The sequence below is a fragment of the Ipomoea nil genome, unplaced genomic scaffold (assembly GCF_001879475.1).
Source record: "Ipomoea nil cultivar Tokyo-kokei standard unplaced genomic scaffold, Asagao_1.1 scaffold1179, whole genome shotgun sequence".
NCBI classification, from domain to species: domain Eukaryota; kingdom Viridiplantae; phylum Streptophyta; class Magnoliopsida; order Solanales; family Convolvulaceae; genus Ipomoea; species Ipomoea nil.
Genome location: NW_017617607.1, coordinates 135,090 through 156,899, shown reverse-complemented (window position 1 = coordinate 156,899; position 21,810 = coordinate 135,090). Strand labels below are relative to the sequence as shown.

General features: G+C 36.0%; 2 protein-coding genes across 2 annotated transcripts; both read right to left on the bottom strand.

Annotated features, from left to right (window-relative positions):
- Positions 1-15,218: 15,218 nt before the first annotated feature.
- Positions 15,219-16,412, bottom strand: LOC109183783. The gene has a single exon (XM_019333844.1). The coding sequence runs from the start codon at positions 16,410-16,412 to the stop codon at positions 15,219-15,221; it is 1,194 nt and encodes a 397-aa protein (XP_019189389.1).
- Positions 16,413-20,386: 3,974 nt separating this feature from the next.
- Positions 20,387-21,516, bottom strand: LOC109183782 (protein SPT2 homolog). The gene is made up of 2 exons (XM_019333843.1): positions 21,268-21,516; positions 20,387-21,181 (listed from the first exon to the last, which is right to left on the bottom strand). Exons 1-2 carry the CDS (start codon positions 21,514-21,516, stop codon positions 20,387-20,389), a joined length of 1,044 nt encoding a protein of 347 aa, XP_019189388.1.
- Between the last annotated feature and the right edge of the window lie 294 nt (positions 21,517-21,810).

The following is a 21,810-nucleotide window of genomic DNA, read 5'->3' as shown; positions in this document are numbered from 1 at the left end:
AAAAAATGAAGTTTTGGCCCTAAATACTCAGCCTCCATTCGGCTTCCCATTCACGCACAGCGTCACGCTGCTATTATCTTTTTTTCCCCGTAGTAAGTTCGGGATGCTGCTATTATTCCAATTCAATTGTGATCATCAAATAAAATTAAGGGTGTGTTTGGTTCGCACATAGGAATCGGAATCGGAATGGGTATCAAATACTTGGTAATGGTAATGGGTTTTGGTGAAAGTATTTAAGATGTTTGGTAGTAGGGTGGAATGGGAATGGTTAGTAATAGTAGTGTTTGAGAATGAATAAGGGAATGAAACCCTTATTATATTTGGGTATGAGTTTTCAATTGATGGGGTATTTGAAACCCATAGTAGTGTTCTAAAAATCTATCAACCAAACAACAACAATCACTTTCATACTCATTCATATGGGCAAAACCCACCAACCAAACACACCCTAAATTTTAATTTCCCCAATTAAATTTTTTCATCAATTGTTATGTCATGGACCCGGGTCCACCTTGCAAGGATGATAGAATGTGACGCGCATATTCTAACTTGTTTACTAGAAAATACACTGGATTTTCTGACATGGTTGTTAGAAAACGAGCCTCGAACGTATGTAGAAGCGTTACTTCTACAGGTGGACCAACCCGAGAGAGGCTACTGAGAGTAAAGTAGATTCTATCTTAGAGAATCATACTTGGAACTGGTTGTTCTTCCTTCAGGGTATAAAACCTCGGGATCCTAAACAGATCACTAGTCGGAAGATAAAACCAGTTGGTTATATTGAAGTAAAATGGCCGGGCTTGTAATTGTAGATTACATGCAACGCGAGTGCCACGGTTATTTCGATATAAATATTCTCTTGTGATGAGAATGAAATCCATTAGCATGATACTTGCCATAACCGTTTAACGAGACTTGGAAGTTCATCAAAATGGATGTATCGTTTTCTTAGTAGACATGGAACAACCTGAGGGTTTTGTGGTTCCGTGCTATGGAAAGAAAGTGTGTAATTGGTGTAGATCATTGTATTGTTCGAAACAATTGCCTTAGTGTTTGGCATGTGAGGTTTTGATCATGCAGTGATGACCAACGAGTTTAGTATAAACGGAAGTGAAAGTGTGTCTACGTAACGCGTACGATAGACGAGGTAATCACTATTTGTCTATACACGATAAACTCAACATGGGTAGTAACGATCACATGAGGTCAGTTCTACCATGGTCATGTTAAATTTGAGATTTGACATGAGAGGTGTGAGTTTGGCAGATTTAATCTTCGAGATTAAAATCGTGAGAAGACCGTATGGTCTCGTGTTAGGCCAATCTCAGTGAGTTGATTGAATCCTTGCGAGGATGATAATCAAGTGGCTTGGACACCGTTAAATACTAACGTACAACTAGCCAATAATTACGGAGATTGTACTTCTCGTGGAGAACACATTCAGATTATTGGTAGTTGGGTTGTACTAGGCTGGATATTGTCTTAGCGGTTAACGAACTCGGTAGAAATACGAGTAACCCTAGTGTTGCGCACTAGAAGGCAATAGCATGAGTTATGAGATACTTAAGGTATGCTCGTACTCTAGACTGCACTATGTGGGATATCTAGCTGTACTTGGAAAGTATAGCACGGATATCAAAGGATGCTAAGTCCATTAAAGGCTGCGTCTTTACGTAGGCCAGTGCAGTTGGTTGGATGGAAATTCTCGAAATGATTTGTGATAGCTAAGATCCGACGGGATCTAAGCTGAGAGCCTTACACTCGTGTCGCGAGCGAGTAGGCCGAGATCGGAAAGGCTTGATTCAAGCCCGAGCTCGTGTGCGCCGGCACCTGCGGGCACGGATGTCGTCCGGAAATTGGCTGGCCTTGCGGGCTAAGTTATGCCAAACTTCGGTATCATTTTCCAACCGATATAGTCACTTGGTTCGGCCGAAACAGAGAGCACCACTCTCGTGCTACAGAGAGCACGAGAGGTTGTGGTGCACCGAGAGCACAACTCTCGTGCAACGGTGACCACGAGAGGTGCACTCTCAGGTTGCACCACAACACGAGAGATGTACTCTCGTGTGCTGCAGCAGCGCGAGGCCGAAAGTTTCGGCCTAAGGACGAAACTTGGTGAGCCTGAAGGCTAACAGTCCTTTAACTACAGTTTTGAATTTTGAATTTAATTCTGTTAATGGTGGCTGTTTCAGGTGTTACAAAGACTGATTTAATATCAGCTTTAATGCCATAATGATGCTATTGAATCCTTCATACCCTATATAAGAAGGGAGTAGGACATCAGAATTTTGCAACAACGTGAGGGAAGAACAAGAGAGACACAACACACAAAGATAAACACGTTTTCTTCTCAAAACTCTGCTCCTACTTCTTTCTTGCTACTGTGTTTTGCCCGTGCTCTAGTTTGCCGGGTTCGTTCGTTTGAGTGCTCAAACGTCGAACCGTTGTACGCTTTATCCTGGGAAACCTAGGCCACAACGCTCCTAGCACTTTTGGGAGGTGGCAAATAAGGTTTTAAGGAAAGACAGACACTTTGCCTAACTCATACTTCTCTTTCTTCTTCTCCTTCTTTCTTGTTTTGGATTATGCTTTAAAGCAAAAATCTGTTCTCCATCTTTTGATATATTCGTTGGATTGGACTTATAATCTGAGGATTATTAGTTCCAAGTTTGGTTGATATATTGGTATATCTTTTTCGTAGATATACATGTATATATGACCTTTGAGTCCGTTTTATATATATTTGTGTGTGTATATATATATATTTCGGATAAATATCCAATAATATTTTATATACTTGTGTGTGTGTGTGTGTATATATATATATATATATATATATATATATATATATATATATATATATATATATATATATATTTCGGATAAATATCCAATAATATTTTATATACTTGTGTGTGTATATATAAATATTATTTTTAGGATATTAAATCGATTTTGGTTCATTATCACCAAGACAATTTCAAAAAAAAAAAAAAGAAAAACATTAAGAAAACAAAACAGCACGCTAAGCACTAAAGGAAAAAACAATCAAACAAAAAACAAAGAAAATACTAATAAGAAAAACCTGGGTCTAACCCCTCGGATTGCTACCTTTCTCTATCAAAAGCCTCAGCTTCCATGAAAGTATCCACATCAAGCTCTAGATTGTTCTATAGATCTTGGTGATGTTCATTTAGAATCCTATAAGCTTATTGTTCTTGAGATTTGGCCCCAAATCTCATTTTCTTTTTTTCAATCACTTTTTGTTAAATTCATTTTTGTTTTTCGTTTTTTTTGTTTTTTGTTTTTTGTTTTTTGTTTTTTGTTTTTTGCTCTTCTCTAGTCCACACTCGAAACTCTAGTGGAGTTTTGGAGTGTGTTAGCGGAAGGAAGGAAAGTTAGAAGCAAGCCAAATGACTAATGGATGTGGTTATAAACTTCTTTACTAATTAAAGTTTAGTAACCTTGGTTTTTATTTATTTGCATTTATATGTATATATTCTTAAAAATATGGTGTAACCCATCGGTAAGGGCTAGTAAAAGCTTCGGCTTTGATAATTGGCTAAGAGTCGAGGCTTTCGGTTTTAGTGGGGGAATTTGGATCTTATGAAATAACAATATCACGGTGGATATTATAGCTACCAATCCTCAGTTTGTCAATAGTTATACCCTAGACCACGGCGCACATAGCACTGTGCGCCGCGTGCCTCCCAAAATGACGTCGTTTTGGGGTCGTTTTGAGAGGCGCGGTAGGAAGTTGCTGGGATTATATGTATTTGTTCACACAGTTATGTGTATTTGTTTATACAATTATGTGTATTGGTTCATACAGTTATGTATATTTTTTATACAATTATGTACATTCTTTTTATACAATTATGTACATCCGAATCAGAAAATTTGTGTGTATTATGTTAATAGTTGATGTGTATTATGTTAAAAGTTTATGTTTATTATGTATTATGTTAGATTATGTGTATTATCGTTTAAAAAGAGTATGTATATTTTGTTATATAATTATGTACATTCATGTATACAATTATGTGTATTCTAGTATAACATTATGTACATTCTTGAACAGCGGGTTTTTTTTTAAAGAAAAAACTACTGTCATTCACTAGGGCGGGAAATTTCAAAAAAAAATAAAATTAAAACGACGTCGTTTTGCATCTGGGCGCATAGTGCAACGCGCGCCGTGGTGTAGGATTGATGGGCACATTTTACACTCATATTTTAGATACATCTTTATAATAATTTTGCATTAGTTATTTAATATTATCTAATAATTAATTCTTTTTATATATAATATTTAATATATATAATATTTAATATATAATATATAATATATAATATATATAATATATAATACATATTACGTACTATACTTATATATACATATATATTATGTACTACTATATATATATATATGCATTATACATGTATATCTATATATTATATATTATTTAAGTGGCCCACATTCACTTTAATTTCCAAAGCATTGAACAACCAATGAAACATATATTTTGTCTTCCTTTTTTTGTGGCGTGAAGAATTTTCAGGGGCGAAGAAGGAGGAAATGGCATGCAATTGTCCGGAAGACCATTTCGGCATCATGGCGCAAACATAGGAAATTAGTGGAAGGAAAATGCTTAGAAACATGTATAAATAGTAAGATGAATTATGTTGTTGGGACACAATTTCACGTTCATTCTTCCCCTCTCGATTATTCTTTAAAGTTGTTACCAATGTCCATTCGTGGCTAATTTCTTCTAGCTTGGCTTAGTGAATTGATGCCCCGGAATTGATTATGCTGTAAGATTATTTATTTATTTTTATTATATATGTTTCTATGCATTTGAGTATTAAATATTCTGCTAAAATTATTTGAATAGTTGTATCATTTAATTGCTAGGGAGGCCTGCTAGTTATTTATTTGATATAATTATTTGCTATATTAGATAATGTTGTGCTACAAATTATTCTAATATTCAGTAGCAACTGAGGTTAATTATTGACGGCTTAGTGATAATTGGTCTCGGGTAGAATATTTTCCTAAATTAAATGCAACCGCTTGTTCTTGTGTTATTTAGTTTGTCGGTTTTCCTAGTTCCTATTGCTGCTATTAAATTAAATCTATAGCGCTTGTCTTAGGTTATTTAGTAGTTAGGGGTAATTAAACCGCGTGTGCTTTAGTTACCTACAACTAAGGGAAAACGGAAATGAAATAATTTCACGACAAATATTCAATTGCATATTAATTACTTTATTAATCAATGATCAGTGTTGAATTCCGGTGGTGGATATTTACTAACCAAGGTTTCTTATTATAAGTGTTTTCGATATATCATTTTCATTGCTTTATTCGTTCAATTAAATTTCTTGTTTATTTAAATTCTCTTTTATTTTATCTTTATTCTCGATATATTCCAAACCCCCCTACCTTTAATTTGAGCACAAAAGTTAAACTAGTTACTCCTCGTGGGATCGATCCTTACTCCCGCTACTACGTTTGTAAGGTTTTAATTTGGGAGCCTACGACAGTTCACCAAATTTTGGCGTCGTTGCCGGGGAGATTTTCTTGTTTATTTTGTGTTTATTTAATTATTTATTTGTTTATTTGTTTTTCTCGCTAATTTGTCCCAAAAAATTTTTTTTAAAAAAAAATCTTTTTCTTTCATTACTTTTACATAATTGCTGCAATATATTTTCTTTTTGTTTATGCCTATAACTCGATCTGCTAACAAAGAAGTCTTGTCGTACGATCCCGAAATTGAAAGAACTGTACGCAGGTGGAGGAAACAAGCTTTGAGGAAATTAGAGTTTAGTGATCTGGCTACCGATTCTGCCAACTCTGATTTAGAAGAGGAACCCATGGCTCAAAATCGGACCTTAAAAGAGCTTGGAGCTCCAAATTTAGATCAACAACCATTATGCATCACTTTCCCTGCTCTGGATGCCAATGTGCAATTCGAACTAAAGTCTGGATTAATTCATCTTTTGCCTTCTTTTCATGGACTTGCAGGTGAAGACCCTCACAAGCACTTGAAGGAATTCCATGTGGTGTGTTCAAGTATGAAACCCACAGGGGTTACTGAAGAACAAATCAAGTTAAGAGCCTTTCCCTTTTCGTTGAAAGATTCAGCGAAGGATTGGCTATACTATCTACCTTCTGGGAGCATCACCACATGGAATAACTTAAAGACATCATTCCTTGAAAAATATTTCCCAGCTTCAAGGGCGGCCAACATTAGGAAAGAAATCTGTGGTATAAGGCAAAACAATGGAGAGTCCCTGTATGGATATTGGGAGCGTTTCAAGAAACTATGTGCAAGCTGCCCACACCATCAAATTAGTGATCAATTACTCATTCAATACTTTTATGAAGGACTTTTTCCAATGGATAGAAGCATGATTGATGCCGCAAGCGGTGGTGCTTTAGTTGACAAGACACCAGACGCTGCAAGAACTCTAATTGCAAACATGGCTGCAAATTCTCAACAGTTTGGCAATAGAATAGTCCAACCGTCTAAGCATGTGAATGAGGTAAATATTTCTTCTCTTGAACAACAAATTACTGGTTTAACTACTCGTGTTCGTCAATTAGCAGTAGGCAATATGCAAACTGTAAAAGCATGTGGAATTTGCTCGGTAGTTGGGCACCAAACTGATGCCTGCCCAACTCTTCAAGAAGAACCTATTGAACAAGTTAACATGGCTGGAGGTTTTCCTGGACAACCTCAAGGTAAGTATGATCCGTTCTCCAATACATATAATCCTGGATGGAGGGATCACCCAAACCTTAGCTATGGGAACTCACAAGGGAACCAGTTTGTTCAGAATCGTTCCAATTTTCAGCAGTACAGACAACCATTTCCTTCAAGACAACAACCAACCCAAAACTTTAGCTCAGGTACGAATCTAGAGGATATCGTTAAATCTCTTGCTACTAACACTTTGCAGTTTCAACAAGAAACACAACTATTCCAACAAGAGACAAGAGCTAGTATTCAAGAAACAAAGGTTAGTATTCAAAACTTAGAAAGGCAAGTGGGCCAACTAGCAACTACGGTAAGTCAGTTGGAAGCACAGAGCTCTGGCAAATTACCATCTCAAACGATTGTTAATCCTAAAGAGAATGTAAGTGCAATTACTGTGGGAAGTATGTCGCTGGAAAAGAATGTTGATTTAGACAAGGAAATAAGTGCAGGTAACATTGCCAATAAAGAGAAGTCCCAAGGTAACCTTTCTTCTTTTTCTGATTATGAACCAGTACCCCCTTTTCCTCAAGCTCTTTTGGAACCAATAAGAGGAAACTCAAATAATGATTTATATGAGACATTTCATGAATGTGAGGCTAATAAACCATTTTTAGATTCTATGAAAAAGGTACCTCGCTATGCAAATTTTCTAAAAGAGGTATGCACATTGAAAAAGAAACAAAATAAAGGAGTTGATGAAGTGAAAGTGCACGAGAATGTCTCTATGGCTAGTCAAGGCAATCTTCCTGAAAAGTGCAAAGACCCAGGTATGTTTACTATTCCGTGCATGATAAGTGGGGTGAAATTTGAAAATGCTATGTTAGATTTAGGAGCTTCTATTAATGTGATGCCATATTCTGTTTATAATTCGTTAAATCTTGGACCCCTGAATAAATCAAGTATAATAATTCAATTGGCTGATGGATCTACTACATATCCTAGGGGTGTGGTTGAGGATTTGCTTGTTGAAGTTAATAACTTGGTTTTTCCTGCTGATTTTTATGTGCTTGATATGGAAAATAATAATCATATTTTGTTAGGAAGGCCATTCTTAAAAACTGCAAAAACAAAAATTGATATTCATAGTGGTATGCTTACTATGGAGTCTAATGGTAATCTTGTAACTTTTAATATTTATGATACCATGAAATCTTCTAGTGATGATAATTTTGCAATTTTTGTTGATTCTTTGAAGTTTGTTACATTTGATGAAATTGCTTCTAATGGAAATAAAGAAGAAAAAAATAAAGAATCATCTTTGAGTACTAATTTGCATGAAGGGACTGTTTCTTTGGATACTCATAATCATCGAAGGTACTCCAAAAGACGATGGAAATTTAAAGAAATATCATAAGTCGAGCCAACGATGATAAACAAAGGCGCTGCTTGGGAGGCAACCTAAGGTTTGTTTGTTCCATTTTTATTTTATTTTATTTTATTTCCTTTTGCTGTGCATTTTTTATTCAACATTGGGGACAATGTTGGTAATAAGTGTGGGGGAGGAGATTTAGTTTTATTATTTGTTTGCTTAATTTAGTTTTATTGTTTGTTTGCTTAATTTAGTTTTATTGTTTGTTTGCTTATGTCAAAAAAAAAAATTATTATTATTTGTTTTCTTATTTCATAATTTTCAAAAAAAAAATATTTTCTTAGTATTTTATGCAAAATAAGTATTATTTTGAAATATAATATTTTTTTTCTTTCTTGGAATGCATAACATGATTGAATAAATAGTTTGGCAAGTTGTGATTAGTTTGTTAGCATTTCCTGTTTGATATGTAGTGGCTATATTAAGTAAGCAATAAACCTGTGAGTGTTTTGAGCCACTGACTGACACTTCGGTCTTATTTTCTTTCTTTTGTGTGATTTCTTCCATAATTTTGTTTCTCTAGAACTTGCCTTGATTCTCTTTTAAAGCTAATTAGACCATGCATGATTCAAATGTGATTAAGGCCATTATTTGATTTTGAGCCTCACTAGCCAAATAACCGGTTTGTCCTATGATTTATTTCCCTTTGTTAACCACTTTGAGCTTTATGGTCATTCCTTTCTTTATTTTGGACCAAATTACAAGCCTTTTATATCTAAAATAATGCCTTCGCCCAGCTGCATAACTAGTGGAGCAAATTTTGGATTATTTTTGTAATCTACGTGAGGTTGGGAAGAATAAGTGTGGGGGAGACCGCTTGTTTTGTTGACATGATTGAGAGTGAGGTGGGTTGTATCTTCGTTGCCAATGTGGTTTTGGCCTTTTATGGAAAAGAAAAAATGAAGGCAGTTCATCATTTCAAAAAAAAAAAAAAAAAAAGTATGGAACATTGAAAAAAATGAAATGAAAAAATGAAGAATATATGTTTGAAAAAGAAAAATGTTGCTGAAAATTTATGAGAAAAATGAGAAAGAATCAGCAATTTTGAGTTGAAGTTACGTCCAAATAAGTTAAGCAAGGGAATACTGAGGAAGAATGCTATATTTTTAAGAATGATAGTCATGTTGAAACCTCAATAGATTGTGTTTTTGAATGGAAATTGAGGGTGTTGGATTATTTATATTTATTTGCTCCTCTAGTTTGAAGCTTATGCTTAAACTACTTACCTAAATATTCCCTACCTTAACCCTAGCCCCATTACAACCCGTGAAAAGTCCTTATGATTTGTGTCATGCTTGGCTCTTGTAGTGGTGACTGAGAAGATATGCAAGCCTATGGTAGAGCAATTTTATAGGAATGAACTTGAGCGAAATCTATACCCATCAAACACTTGAGTGATGAGTGATATTCCTATGAGGGCTTACTTATTTAGTTTTCTTCATTTTCAAATAGGGGTACTAACTTATTAATTGCAGGGTGCTTCAGATTGTCGTTCATGATATGTTATGAGTTTTGGGAATTTCTTTTCAATTTACTTCGCAAATAATATTTTTGCTTGGGGACAAGCAAATGTTTTAGTGTGGGGGAATTTGATGGGCACATTTTACACTCATATTTTAGATACATCTTTATAATAATTTTGCATTAGTTATTTAATATTATCTAATAATTAATTCTTTTTATATATAATATTTAATATATATAATATTTAATATATAATATATAATATATAATATATATAATATATAATACATATTACGTACTATACTTATATATACATATATATTATGTACTACTATATATATATATATGCATTATACATGTATATCTATATATTATATATTATTTAAGTGGCCCACATTCACTTTAATTTCCAAAGCATTGAACAACCAATGAAACATATATTTTGTCTTCCTTTTTTTGTGGCGTGAAGAATTTTCAGGGGCGAAGAAGGAGGAAATGGCGTGCAATTGTCCGGAAGACCATTTCGGCATCATGGCGCAAACATAGGAAATTAGTGGAAGGAAAATGCTTAGAAACATGTATAAATAGTAAGATGAATTATGTTGTTGGGACACAATTTCACGTTCATTCTTCCCCTCTCGATTATTCTTTAAAGTTGTTACCAATGTCCATTCGTGGCTAATTTCTTCTAGCTTGGCTTAGTGAATTGATGCCCCGGAATTGATTATGCTGTAAGATTATTTATTTATTTTTATTATATATGTTTCTATGCATTTGAGTATTAAATATTCTGCTAAAATTATTTGAATAGTTGTATCATTTAATTGCTAGGGAGGCCTGCTAGTTATTTATTTGATATAATTATTTGCTATATTAGATAATGTTGTGCTACAAATTATTCTAATATTCAGTAGCAACTGAGGTTAATTATTGACGGCTTAGTGATAATTGGTCTCGGGTAGAATATTTTCCTAAATTAAATGCAACCGCTTGTGCTTGTGTTATTTAGTTTGTCGGTTTTCCTAGTTCCTATTGCTGCTATTAAATTAAATCTATAGCGCTTGTCTTAGGTTATTTAGTAATTAGGGGTAATTAAACCGCGTGTGCTTTAGTTACCTACAACTAAGGGAAAACGGAAATGAAATAATTTCACGACAAATATTCAATTGCATATTAATTATTTATTAATCAATGATCAGTGTTGAATTCCGGTGGTGGATATTTACTAACCAAGGTTTCTTATTATAAGTGTTTTCGATATATCATTTTCATTGCTTTATTCGTTCAATTAAATTTCTTGTTTATTTAAATTCTCTTTTATTTTATCTTTATTCTCGATATATTCCAAACCCCCCTACCTTTAATTTGAGCACAAAAGTTAAACTAGTTACTCCTCGTGGGATCAATCCTTACTCCCGCTACTACGATTGTAAGGTTTTAATTTGGGAGCCTACGACAGTTCACCAAAGATATAAATTGCCTCAGTTTGTGGTGGCTAAAGTTAGTAAAAATAACATGAACATGGTACATATTTCCTTTGTTTATGGGAGTCCTACGCACAGCTTAAGAAAGAAGCTTTGGGAAGGCCTTTCAAGGGACGCGCTCGGGATCAATCGATATCCGGGAACTAAGATTAGGCACATGACGAGAATTTGCTCGGACCATTCCCCGCTGCTCATTGCGATGGAACCTGGATTAACCCACAACTTCAGTTCTAAGCTACTTGGACTACTCATCCCAAGTTTGTGAAAGTAGTCGAAGGAGGTTGGAACCCAAGAGCATCTTTTCAGGAAAATGTCGTGAACATGCAGAAAAAATGTAGTGAGTGGAACAAGGATGGATTTGGAAATTAGAAAAAAGAAAAAAGAAAAAAAAAAGACTTACGGCGAGGATTGATGGCATTCAACGATGCATGGACTCGCCCGTAAGCAATGGGGATAAATGACTAAAATGTGTAGTCAAACTTGGGAAATTCCCAAATTATGTCGCCTTTTTTTTTTTGACAAAAATATGCAAAACTCCTTTGGGAGTTGCGTTTTTGGTGTTGTCCCGGCGTATTTTTTTGTTTCGGTATTTCCGTAAAACGCAAGAGGTGGTTGCGTTTACGTATTCGTATACGTAAAATGCATTACCGAAATGCGTTTTCTAGGGGATACTGTATAGGCAAAAACGCAACTTACTCTTGCGTTTTACGTATTATACCGAAAATCCAAAAGTAAGTTGCGTTTATTGGATTTTTGTACAGGCGCTTTCCGGCAACCGCGAAGAAAACCACGGCGACGGCGAGAACCAGACTTGAAAACTAAAACGCATCCTTGGTTGTCGTCAAATTCCACTCAAACCATCGTTGCAAGTCAAATGTTTTCCACTTTCCTGCGTCTTTCTATGCTCTCTTTTTGTCTGTCCCTTTCTGTTTTTATCTTCATTTTTTTTTTCAATTTTGTATGTTTTCTTACTCTGTATTATTATATATACCCTTGCCTGCCGCTTGAGTTTATGCATGTGTACTCGCCTGAGTTTAGTTTTTTCATTCTACGAAAATATACTCTGATATATAGGATCTTCAATTCAATCTGCTTGCTTGTTAGCTATTTCAATGGTGGCTAAAATCCATCCTCAGATATCTTCATCTTCCAATTCTTGTTCTAACTACGTGACTTCAAAAAGAGAAACACTTACGATATGGATGAAATCCTTGGTTTTCCATGGCAATGGTTGCACCGCCTATAATTCCAAAGTAGAAATCGTTTTCAGAGTCGAAAAACGCAATTCATTCTTGCGTTTTTCACAGAATTCCGGCGGACTAGCGCCGGTAAAAAGTCCGCATTTCGGAGTTGCGTTTTACGTATTTTATAGGATTATACGTAAAACACATCTCCCAAATGCGTTTAAACGTATTCAATACGTCACATGAAAACGCATTTGGGAGTTGCGTTTTTCGTATACAATACGAAAAACGCAACTCGCAATTGCGTTTTAAGTAATTAACGAAAAAAAAAATACAGCTGGGACAGCTTCAAAAACGCAACTGGTAAAAGAGTTTTACATATTTCTGTCAAAAAAAAAGTCAGCACACATTTTGGGAATTTCTCATGGCCTTCTACACATTTTAGTCTGTAGAATTTTAAGGATCGACACACAGTGATGTTGAAATGTAAGTTGTAACACAAACGATCTGTAACGCAGTTCGGGCAAACAACCCTAATCTGCGAGGCACTTCTCAATTTGAGAACTTGTCTAAATCCACTAAAAGTTCAATATTTAAAGTACACTGTTTGGAACCTGAGATTACACAATAGAATGATCTTTCCTACCAAACTATTGAAACCTAAACACATGTACTACTTTCTAGGGGAATTTAGTATCATATTCTCAAAGACTCTCGTACCTCACAAGATTAATGTTGAATGCTTGAGTTCTACAATAAAGGACAGCCCCTATTTATAGTAGCTACTCCTAACAGATTCGTGAATAACAAAGCTATTCCTAATCAGACTAGAACTAGAAAAAACTTCAATAACAATTCCCTTTAGAACTAGTATTCTTCAATAACTACTCCTCTTAGGCTTGGTATTCCTTTATAGAGTTGGAATTCTTTTTGCACATAACTTTGACAAAACACTTTGAGTCAACAATCTCCCCCTTTGTCAAATTTTTGGCAAAAATCTTGATCTCATAGTGGCTTGATTTATGATTTTTCTCCCCCTTAATTGATTCCACGTATCTCTCTTATCTAATGAGTGCTGTCTTGATTTTTTTTTTTTTGACTTCATCATTCTTTTCTTGATTTCTTGACAGCTATAAAAAGAAATTTTTCTTTTCGATCGCTCTCTGATCAGCCCCGCCCTAAAGCGGTCCAAAGGCGAACGCTCTCTCGCAAAAACGCCCCACCAGAGCGATCCTCTCCTTCGATTTCACTAGATCCTCCCATTCCCCGCTTGAGATTGTCACAATCGGAGAGTTTTCCTTCAATCTGGCAGTCTCACCAGTCGCAAAAACAGATATAGATTGGTTACCTTCTTTGCTAATTTGATCAATCTCCGGGAACAAGTCTTCAATTATCCTCCGATTTGATTTCTGATGATCTATCTGATCGTGTATGGTCAAAGGAAAGGAGCACTTTCTGCCTAGCTTCCTCTACGAATGCTACCTCACTCAATACAGTTTCAGCTATCTCATTCATCAAGCCTATCGCAACTTCTTCAACATCAGCCTCACAGTTTAGCCTTGCATTCAGATCAAACAGATGAGCAGAGCCCAGTTTGACATTCTGTCGAACAGGTTGTGTGCCAACACATCTACTGGTCTTACTACCCCTTTTCCAATCCATCTGGTTTCCATAGTGCTTAACAAGTAGTGCTTTGTCAACACTTATCCATTTTGTTCTAATAGTATTAGCATCTTTTGGGTTTAGATACTGATTCCCAGACTTTGTTTCTTTCAGACTGTTGTAGTTCCTTTTGCATAGTTTCTATCCAGAATTCATCTCTTAGTGCTTTATCAATATTCTTTGTTTCAAACCTGGTGGTGAAGAAATAATCTTCTTCGTCCATTTTGAGGTAATCTTGTTTCTTTCCCTTGGTTCTGATTCTTTGATTGAGATCCCCTATGATTTTTTCTAAATGATGATTTTTCTGAATTTTCAAATCAATAGATTGTCTTTTATCCTTTTCTTCATCTGGTTCTGTTTCTATTTTGTGATTCTGCATAACAGTAGTCAGAGGTGTTGGAACAGTTGTTTCAACAACTCTGCGATTTTCGTCATCATTAGTGGTTATTATTGGAATTGTGTCATCAATAACCACATTCATGGATTCCATTGTACTGTCTACACTGAAAGCCCTAATGTTTGATGAATAACCTGAATAACCTAGGAATATTCCTTGGTCCTCTTTGATGTCATGAGAATTTGTGTGTTTCATATGTTGGTGCCGTGATTGTTTTTGCTTGATAGTTGTCTGTAAACCAGATAGGTCACCATCCCATGTATAGAATTTGTTTGCGGACCTTTTACCCATCATGAGACACTTGTGATTCTGATTAAACACAATGCAATTTTCTTTAGAGAATTCTACTTTGAGTTTATCTTCACAAAGTTGACTTATGCTGATTAGATTCGCTTTTAGACTTTGTACTAGGAGGACTTTTGGCAACCTAGGTAGCCCATGGACATTCAAGATGCCGCTTGCAATGATCTGGCCTTTTCCTCCATCTCCAAAGGTAACATGTCCTTCATTCTTATACTGAATGTTTTCTAGGTTTTCTGGATTTCCAGTCATATGCCTTGAACACCCGCTGTCAAAATACCATACGTTTTGTTCTTTGCTAGTTTTTGAGGTGTAGGCAACATTCTGATCTTTTCTTACCCAGATTTTCTTGCTGTTATTTTTGCTTTGTGCTGCCCAATCTCTGTTGTTTTGCCTGTGATAGAGATCATTTTGCCTTTTGAAGCAGTACGCCTTTATGTGTCCCAATTTGTGGCAGTAGTAACATCTGATTCTCCTTCGGTGTTGAAAGTGATGTTGTAACAACTCTGGGTTTTCTGTATGTCTGTTGTCAGTGTTTTCTGTTTTCTGCAAATTTTCTTCAAGGGACTGTATTTTCCTTGTTAATTCCTCTTCCTTTTTCTAGAATTTCTTTAGTTCTTCCTTTGTTTCCAGATGTTCCCGAAATTCTCTCTCTTTTTCAATTTGTAAGTCACGATTCTTTTGCATGAGTTCTGTATTAACTCTAATGAGTTCGTGCCATTTTGATTGTAGCAGTGTGTATGCTTCGAATAGCTCTTGTGTGTCCTCTTGAGAGGTATTTTCTTCTTCGTGCCTGGTAGTGAAAGCAACAAAGTTGGAATTTTCATCTTCACTATCGGAATCGTCACTAAGTGTTGTGACATAGGTTTTATTCTTCCTTTTCAAGTACGTTGGACATTCTGATTGGATATGTCCGTACCCTTTGCATTCGAAGCACTGTATCCCCTCGGTATTTTGAGGCTTTTCCTTTTTTGTGTTGTTTCCATTGTTATTTGAGAAGTTCTTGTTTTTATTTTTGAATTTGTTGAACTTCTTGACCACTTTATTTAAATTCTTGGTGAGCACGACAATAGACTCTTCCATGCTTTGTGTGTCCTCATCTGAATCTGCACGTTGCTTGGATTGAAATGCCAAACTTTTGTTTGAATCATTTGGTTTTCTTTGTAGCATCTCCAGTTCGTACGTCTGGAGATTTCCCATTAGGTCACTTAGTTTGTATGTGTCCAGATTTGTGCTTTCCTGAATGGCTGTGACTTTCATGAGAAATCTTTCAGGTAGTAATCTGAGTACCTTTTTAACCAATTTTGGTTCGGAAAAAGGTTCTCCTAGATTGTATGCAGCTCCAACTATATCTAGGATTTTTGCATTGAATTGTGTGATGTTTTCGTCTTCTTCCATCTTTAGAGTTTCGAATTGTGTTTGAATCATCTGTAGTTTTGATTGTTTGACAATGGTGTTGCCTTCGTGATGATTGCATAAGATTTCCCAGGCTATTTTGGCAATTTCAGTGTTAGAAATCAATTTAAAAGTTTCTTCACTCACTGCCCCATATATAGAGTTCATGGCTTTTGAATTGTAGTTAGCTTCTCTGATTTCAGCCTCAGACCATTCCCTTTTTAGTTTCTTTTCTCCTCTTTCATTAGTAGGTGGTTCCCAGCCTTCTTCTACTGCTCTCCACACTCTCTCACCTTGGGACATGATGTAAACTCTCATTCTAGTCTTCCAATAGGAATAATTTTCACTATTCAGGGCTGGGGGTCTGCTATTCGATAAACCTTCTCTGGGAAAATCCATTGTGTCGTTCCTTTGGATTATGTAGGATCCTGCTAGTAATTTCAGCAGCCCGCTCTGATACCAATTGTAGAATTTTAAGGATCGACACACACAGTGATGTTGAAATGTAAGTTGTAACACAAACGATCTGTAACGCAGTTCGGGCAAACAACCCTAATCTGCGAGGCACTTCTCAATTTGAGAACTTGCCTAAATCCACTAAAAGTTCAATATTTAAAGTACACTGTTTGGAACGTGAGATTACACAATAGAATGATCTTTCCTACCAAACTATTGAAACCTAAACACATGTACTACTTTCTAGGGAAATTTAGTATCCTATTCTCAAAGACTCTCGTACCTCACAAGATTAATGTTGAATGCTTGAGTTCTACAATAAAGGACAACCCCTATTTATAGTAGCTACTCCTAACAGATTCGTGAATAACAAAGCTATTCCTAATCAGACTAGAACTAGAAAAAACTTCAATAACAATTCCCTTTAGAACTAGTATTCTTCAATAACTACTCCTCTTAGGCTTGGTATTCCTTTATAGAGTTGGAATTCTTTTTGCACATAACTTTGACAAAACACTTTGAGTCAACATAGTCATTTATCCAAGCAATGGTCTTATATATCTAGAAAGGAAGTTAAGGGAGGAACTAGATGATGCACTTCATCAGGAAGAGATGAAGTGGTTTCAGAAATCGAAACAAGATTGGATAGCGTCCGGTGACTTGAACACGAAATTTTATCATGACTATGGTGCGCCGTACCAGGAACAGGATTCTCAGTCTCAAAAACAAAAATGATGGGTGGATCCATGACAAAACACATATTTGAAACCCTGGTACAGGAGTATTATAAAAGACTTTACTCCTATGAACCTGGAAATGTGACGAGGGAAGCAATAAACGGTCGGTTTCCAAGTATACCGGAGGATGCTGGAATCGTCTCAATGAAACGGTGACTTTAGAGGATGTTAAACACGCTATTATGGATATGGCCCCCCTCAAGGCCCCAGGTCTAGATGGCTTCCATGCAATGTTCTATAAAAAATCTTGGAATACGGTTGGGAGTTGGATGTACAAGCAGGTTGATAACTTCTTCAGAGAGGGCACCCTTCCAGAGGGCCTTAATGAGACAAATATCATGCTCATCCCTAAAGTGCAGAATCCAGAAAGAATTATGCAACTTCGACCCATTAGTCTATGCAATGTGGCCTATAAGTTGGTAACTAAGGTGATGACTAATAGACTTAAGCACATCATGCCTGATCTTATTAGTCCAAACCAAAGCAGTTTCGTGCCAGAAAGACAGATCACTTGCCAATGATGCTGCTGAAGTTATGTGGCCGGGTTCAGAGTTTGTTGCGTGAGCTTGGGGTTCGCCAACAATCTACACCATTGTTAGTCACTGACAACCTGAGTGCTTCATATGTGTGCAAAAATCCGGTCTTTCACTCACGGGTGAAACACTTGGCACTTGACTTTTTTTTTTTTTTTTTTTGTGCCTGAATAGGTTACTTCGGGCTCCCTGCGCATTCGTTATGTCTGTTTCACTGAGCAGGTGGATGATCTTCTGACTAAACCTCTTAGTTTGCCTTTGTTCACGGTGTTCCGGTCCAAGCTTGGGCTCACTGATGGAGCCTCAATCTTGTGGGGCGTGTTAAGATTTAGTCTAGGCCTCTAATTTTTTCCTGGTTTATGTTTATTTGTTTTTCCTAGTCTTAACGTTCAGGTGTATCTATTCCTTTCTTCTTCCCACTGTATGAGTATTTTCCAAAATTGGTCCTTGTCTTTCAATTTGGACGAAAAAAACCCTTGACTATCAGATTTGTTCCAGCATTAGTCCTTCCGTTAAACTTCAGTTAGTTAGGCGTTAGTGTAGGGGATACAATGGTCTTTTCCTTATCTTGCTTTCTTCTTCCTCATGTTGGTCAATATATGTATGTATTTTATGCAAAGAAGCAAAACAAACAACTACATTGGAAATTCTGTCAAAAAGCAAGTGAATATATGGAATGTCTAATGGGAATTCAGACAAAAACTTCCTCTTAATCCTACTTCGGTCCTCTTGAGTTGAAACAGAAGATACCATCTCATTGCTACAGCACCACTGCTATCAGCCTATCATCACTGCCTTCAATTTCTTTTTTGCTAACCATTTTGTTTGAACTTCCAAAAGTATATGTATACAAAAAAAATAATGTTTATCTGTATATGAAAAAAATATATGTATTCGAACATTCATATGAATTCGCATGTATATAAAAAATGCTTAGACATATTCCACATAAACAGAAACTCATAGTACAAATATGCAATTTGAGACATCTAGAAATAATGCTTAGAAAATCATAAAAGTACCGATCACCGGGATTGAGCGTGCTGATAACGTGTTGTAATTGTGGTGCCCGTTGGCCCGTTAGCTCCTAACCGGTGTATTGTAAGCAATATAATCTATGAACTAAAACAGGAAATGTAAAAGAGTGTATTGTAAGCAATATAATCTATGAACTAAAACAGGAAATGTAAAAGAGTAGAGAGAAGTGATAGTAAGAATGACCAGAATTAGAAGAAATCAGTGTGTCCTTTCATTCAAGCATTGTACAATATATATACACAAGAATGGGTAGCTGCTACAAATCTATTCATTAAGATTGACTGTTACAAATTAGGCCATTAAGCCCTATAATAATGTCCATCAATAATGTTTTATAAATGAATCATAGATTTGTGAGCTCGAATTCCAACACCAACCACCCAAATCCACAAATAATCTATCCTCTCATATATTATTATAGCTCATATCAAAACTCATCACACCATTATTGATAGAGAATTCCTCTTCACATCTTTCCTCTATTGTTGTTTACGATTTAACGTACCTAGAAGAATTATAGATTTGAGAGGCCGAAAGAAAAAATTCACCTCCCTAATCTACCTATAGTCTTCTACATTAATGCATAGCTTCTAAATCTCCTACCTTGCTCCATCCGTCATCTCTTCTGGTGCAGTGGAGTAGTTGTGCTACTGTTAAAAATAATTTATTCGTAACGTTAATTCATATAATAAAAGTTATAATTCTATAAGGTACTCACCGTAATAACTGGTAATGTGTAAAATTGGAATTATTAGATGAAATTCTCACCTCTCATTTTGTTAAAATTTAAATTTATATGGGTTAAAAATGTATGTTAGACAGAGTTACGGATTCTAAAATGAGATTTCACATTTCTAAAGGATTTTTTTTTCTAGTAGCAAGTTAGGGACGCTGCTATTATTCCAATTCAATTGTCATCATCAAATAAAATTAGATTAATTTTTAATTTTTCCTACAAAATTGTATAGTATAATACACATAAACTCCTAACGTAGTACACCTAATCTAACATAGTACTTAATACACATAACTTTTAGCATAGTACACATAAACTCTTAATGTAATACACATAAACACAAGTGTTAAACTGAAACATTGTAACGGGATTGGACGGACTGAACGGTGTCCGTCTAGTCAACTCTCCACCAACTTAACCGAAACGATGTCGTATTGGACCAGGGTTCACAGTGCACTGTGGTCTACAAACCCTAGTCCACGATATAACGATTGTTACCCTCAAGAACACATATTGGTGATGTGTAAAGTCGGAATTATTGGGTGAAATTTCTCCCTCTCAATTCTGTTAAAATTTAAATTTATATGGATTAAAAATGTATGTTAGACAAAATTATGGATTCTAAAATGACATTTCACATTTCTAAGGGAATTTTATTTTCTAAGTAGCAAGTTAGGGACGCTGCTATTATTCCAATTCAATTGTGATCATCAAATAAAATTAAATTTTAATTTCCCCTACTGACTAAAAAAAATAAGGTATGCGGAGGCCCCCCTACAACCCACCCACATCAACCAACAACGTAACCCAGGCCATTACCCTCAAGATACTAGATAGAACACATATCTTCTTTAATTTCATCTTTTGCTATATTCAGGTCATCTTGCGCTTCTTTGCCTGTCTTCTCATTTGTTCCTCTTCTTGTATCTTACGTAGCTCTTCTTCATCCTCCTTCCTCGCAATCTTGGCACTCCGTCTTTCCTCCTTCAGTATGTCATCAAAACCAGCCTCCATAGCACTATCATCATCATCATCGCGGTACCTATTGGGATTATACCCAAACATCTGTCTAATCATACTAATAGCTGCTGCTGCTCCATCTTCTTCTTCTTCTTCTTCTTTATCCAATCTCCTCTTTGCCGGGCGTTGTGCTGGATTTTTCACAGGCGGTTGGGGGGGTCTAGAATATGGAACCACTCGTTGTTTCTGCATTACAACCTGAGGTTTAGAGGAGGGCACTACTGAATGTTTCTGCATTGCCACCGCAGGTCTTGAGGATGACATAGCTGCTGCTGGTTTCTGAATCATTTTTGGCTTGCTAGGCATCATCTTTTTCTGTTTTGAAATGGAAGGTTGCAGTTTTGAAGGATTTTGTCTAGACAAGTTAGGCATGGGTCTCTTTACATCCAAAGACTTGAAAGAATTGGGAGTAGAACCTTTTTGAGGCAAAGAAACTTTTGGAACATTTGCATCTGGTTTCTGAATCATCTTTTTCTGTTTTGAAATGGAAGGTTGCAGTTTTGAAGGGTTTTGTCTAGGCACTGTTGAAGACTGGTTTTTTGGTGCTGACCGTGAATCAGAATTACCTTTTTGAAGCAAAGAAGGTTTTGAAGGAGCAGGAACATCATCAGATAACAAAAACGAATAATCCCTTGTGTATTTTAGCATCTGGATTTTCGTTTCGTTTTAACCCCCCCATTGGAAACTACTTTTGCTTTTGGTGCATGGTTACTAGTACTGGACTTTGGTCTCACATGAACCTTACAACTAGCAATAATATTATTTTTCCTCATAATTTTAGCTGCCAAATCGGGGTTTTCCAATAAGGACTTCATTTCTTGAATTACTCTTTGAGATATAATTGGCTGTGAAGGTCCAAAGAAGGAACCAAAATTATCCGAACGGCAACTCGAAGCACTTACACTTCCCAACTCTTTCTTCATCTTCTTTCTAAATCTTTCTTTCAGCTTTTGCCTTAGTTCCAAACATTCCAACTCCTCCATTGAAGCTGGAGAATTACCCAAACCGATCGGAAAAGGCGAAATCGAGCGCAGATGCGGAGAGAGCAAACCAGAGGGAATTCAGATCTGGAGATCGAAACGGCTAATGCGAATATATATATATATGTACGTAGAAGCCGCGACGACGGAGGGATGCCTTTGAGAAATGATTTTATATTAAAAATGATGTTTCACAATCCTAAAGGGATTGGGAGATTTTATATGTACGTAGAAGCGATATGATGCGTTCAAAAATTCCTAAAGGGATTTTATATTAAAAAGATGTTTCACAATCCT

Coding starts and splice junctions, on each gene's coding strand:
- LOC109183783 (XM_019333844.1), bottom strand. CDS start 16,412: ATGGATTTTCCCAGAGAAGGTTTATCGAATAGCAGACCCCCAGCCCTG.
- LOC109183782 (XM_019333843.1), bottom strand. CDS start 21,516: ATGGAGGAGTTGGAATGTTTGGAACTAAGGCAAAAGCTGAAAGAAAGA. Junction 21,182..21,267: donor TTGCTAGTTGTAAGGTTCAT/GTGAGACCAAAG, acceptor ACGAAAATCCAG/ATGCTAAAATACACAAGGGA.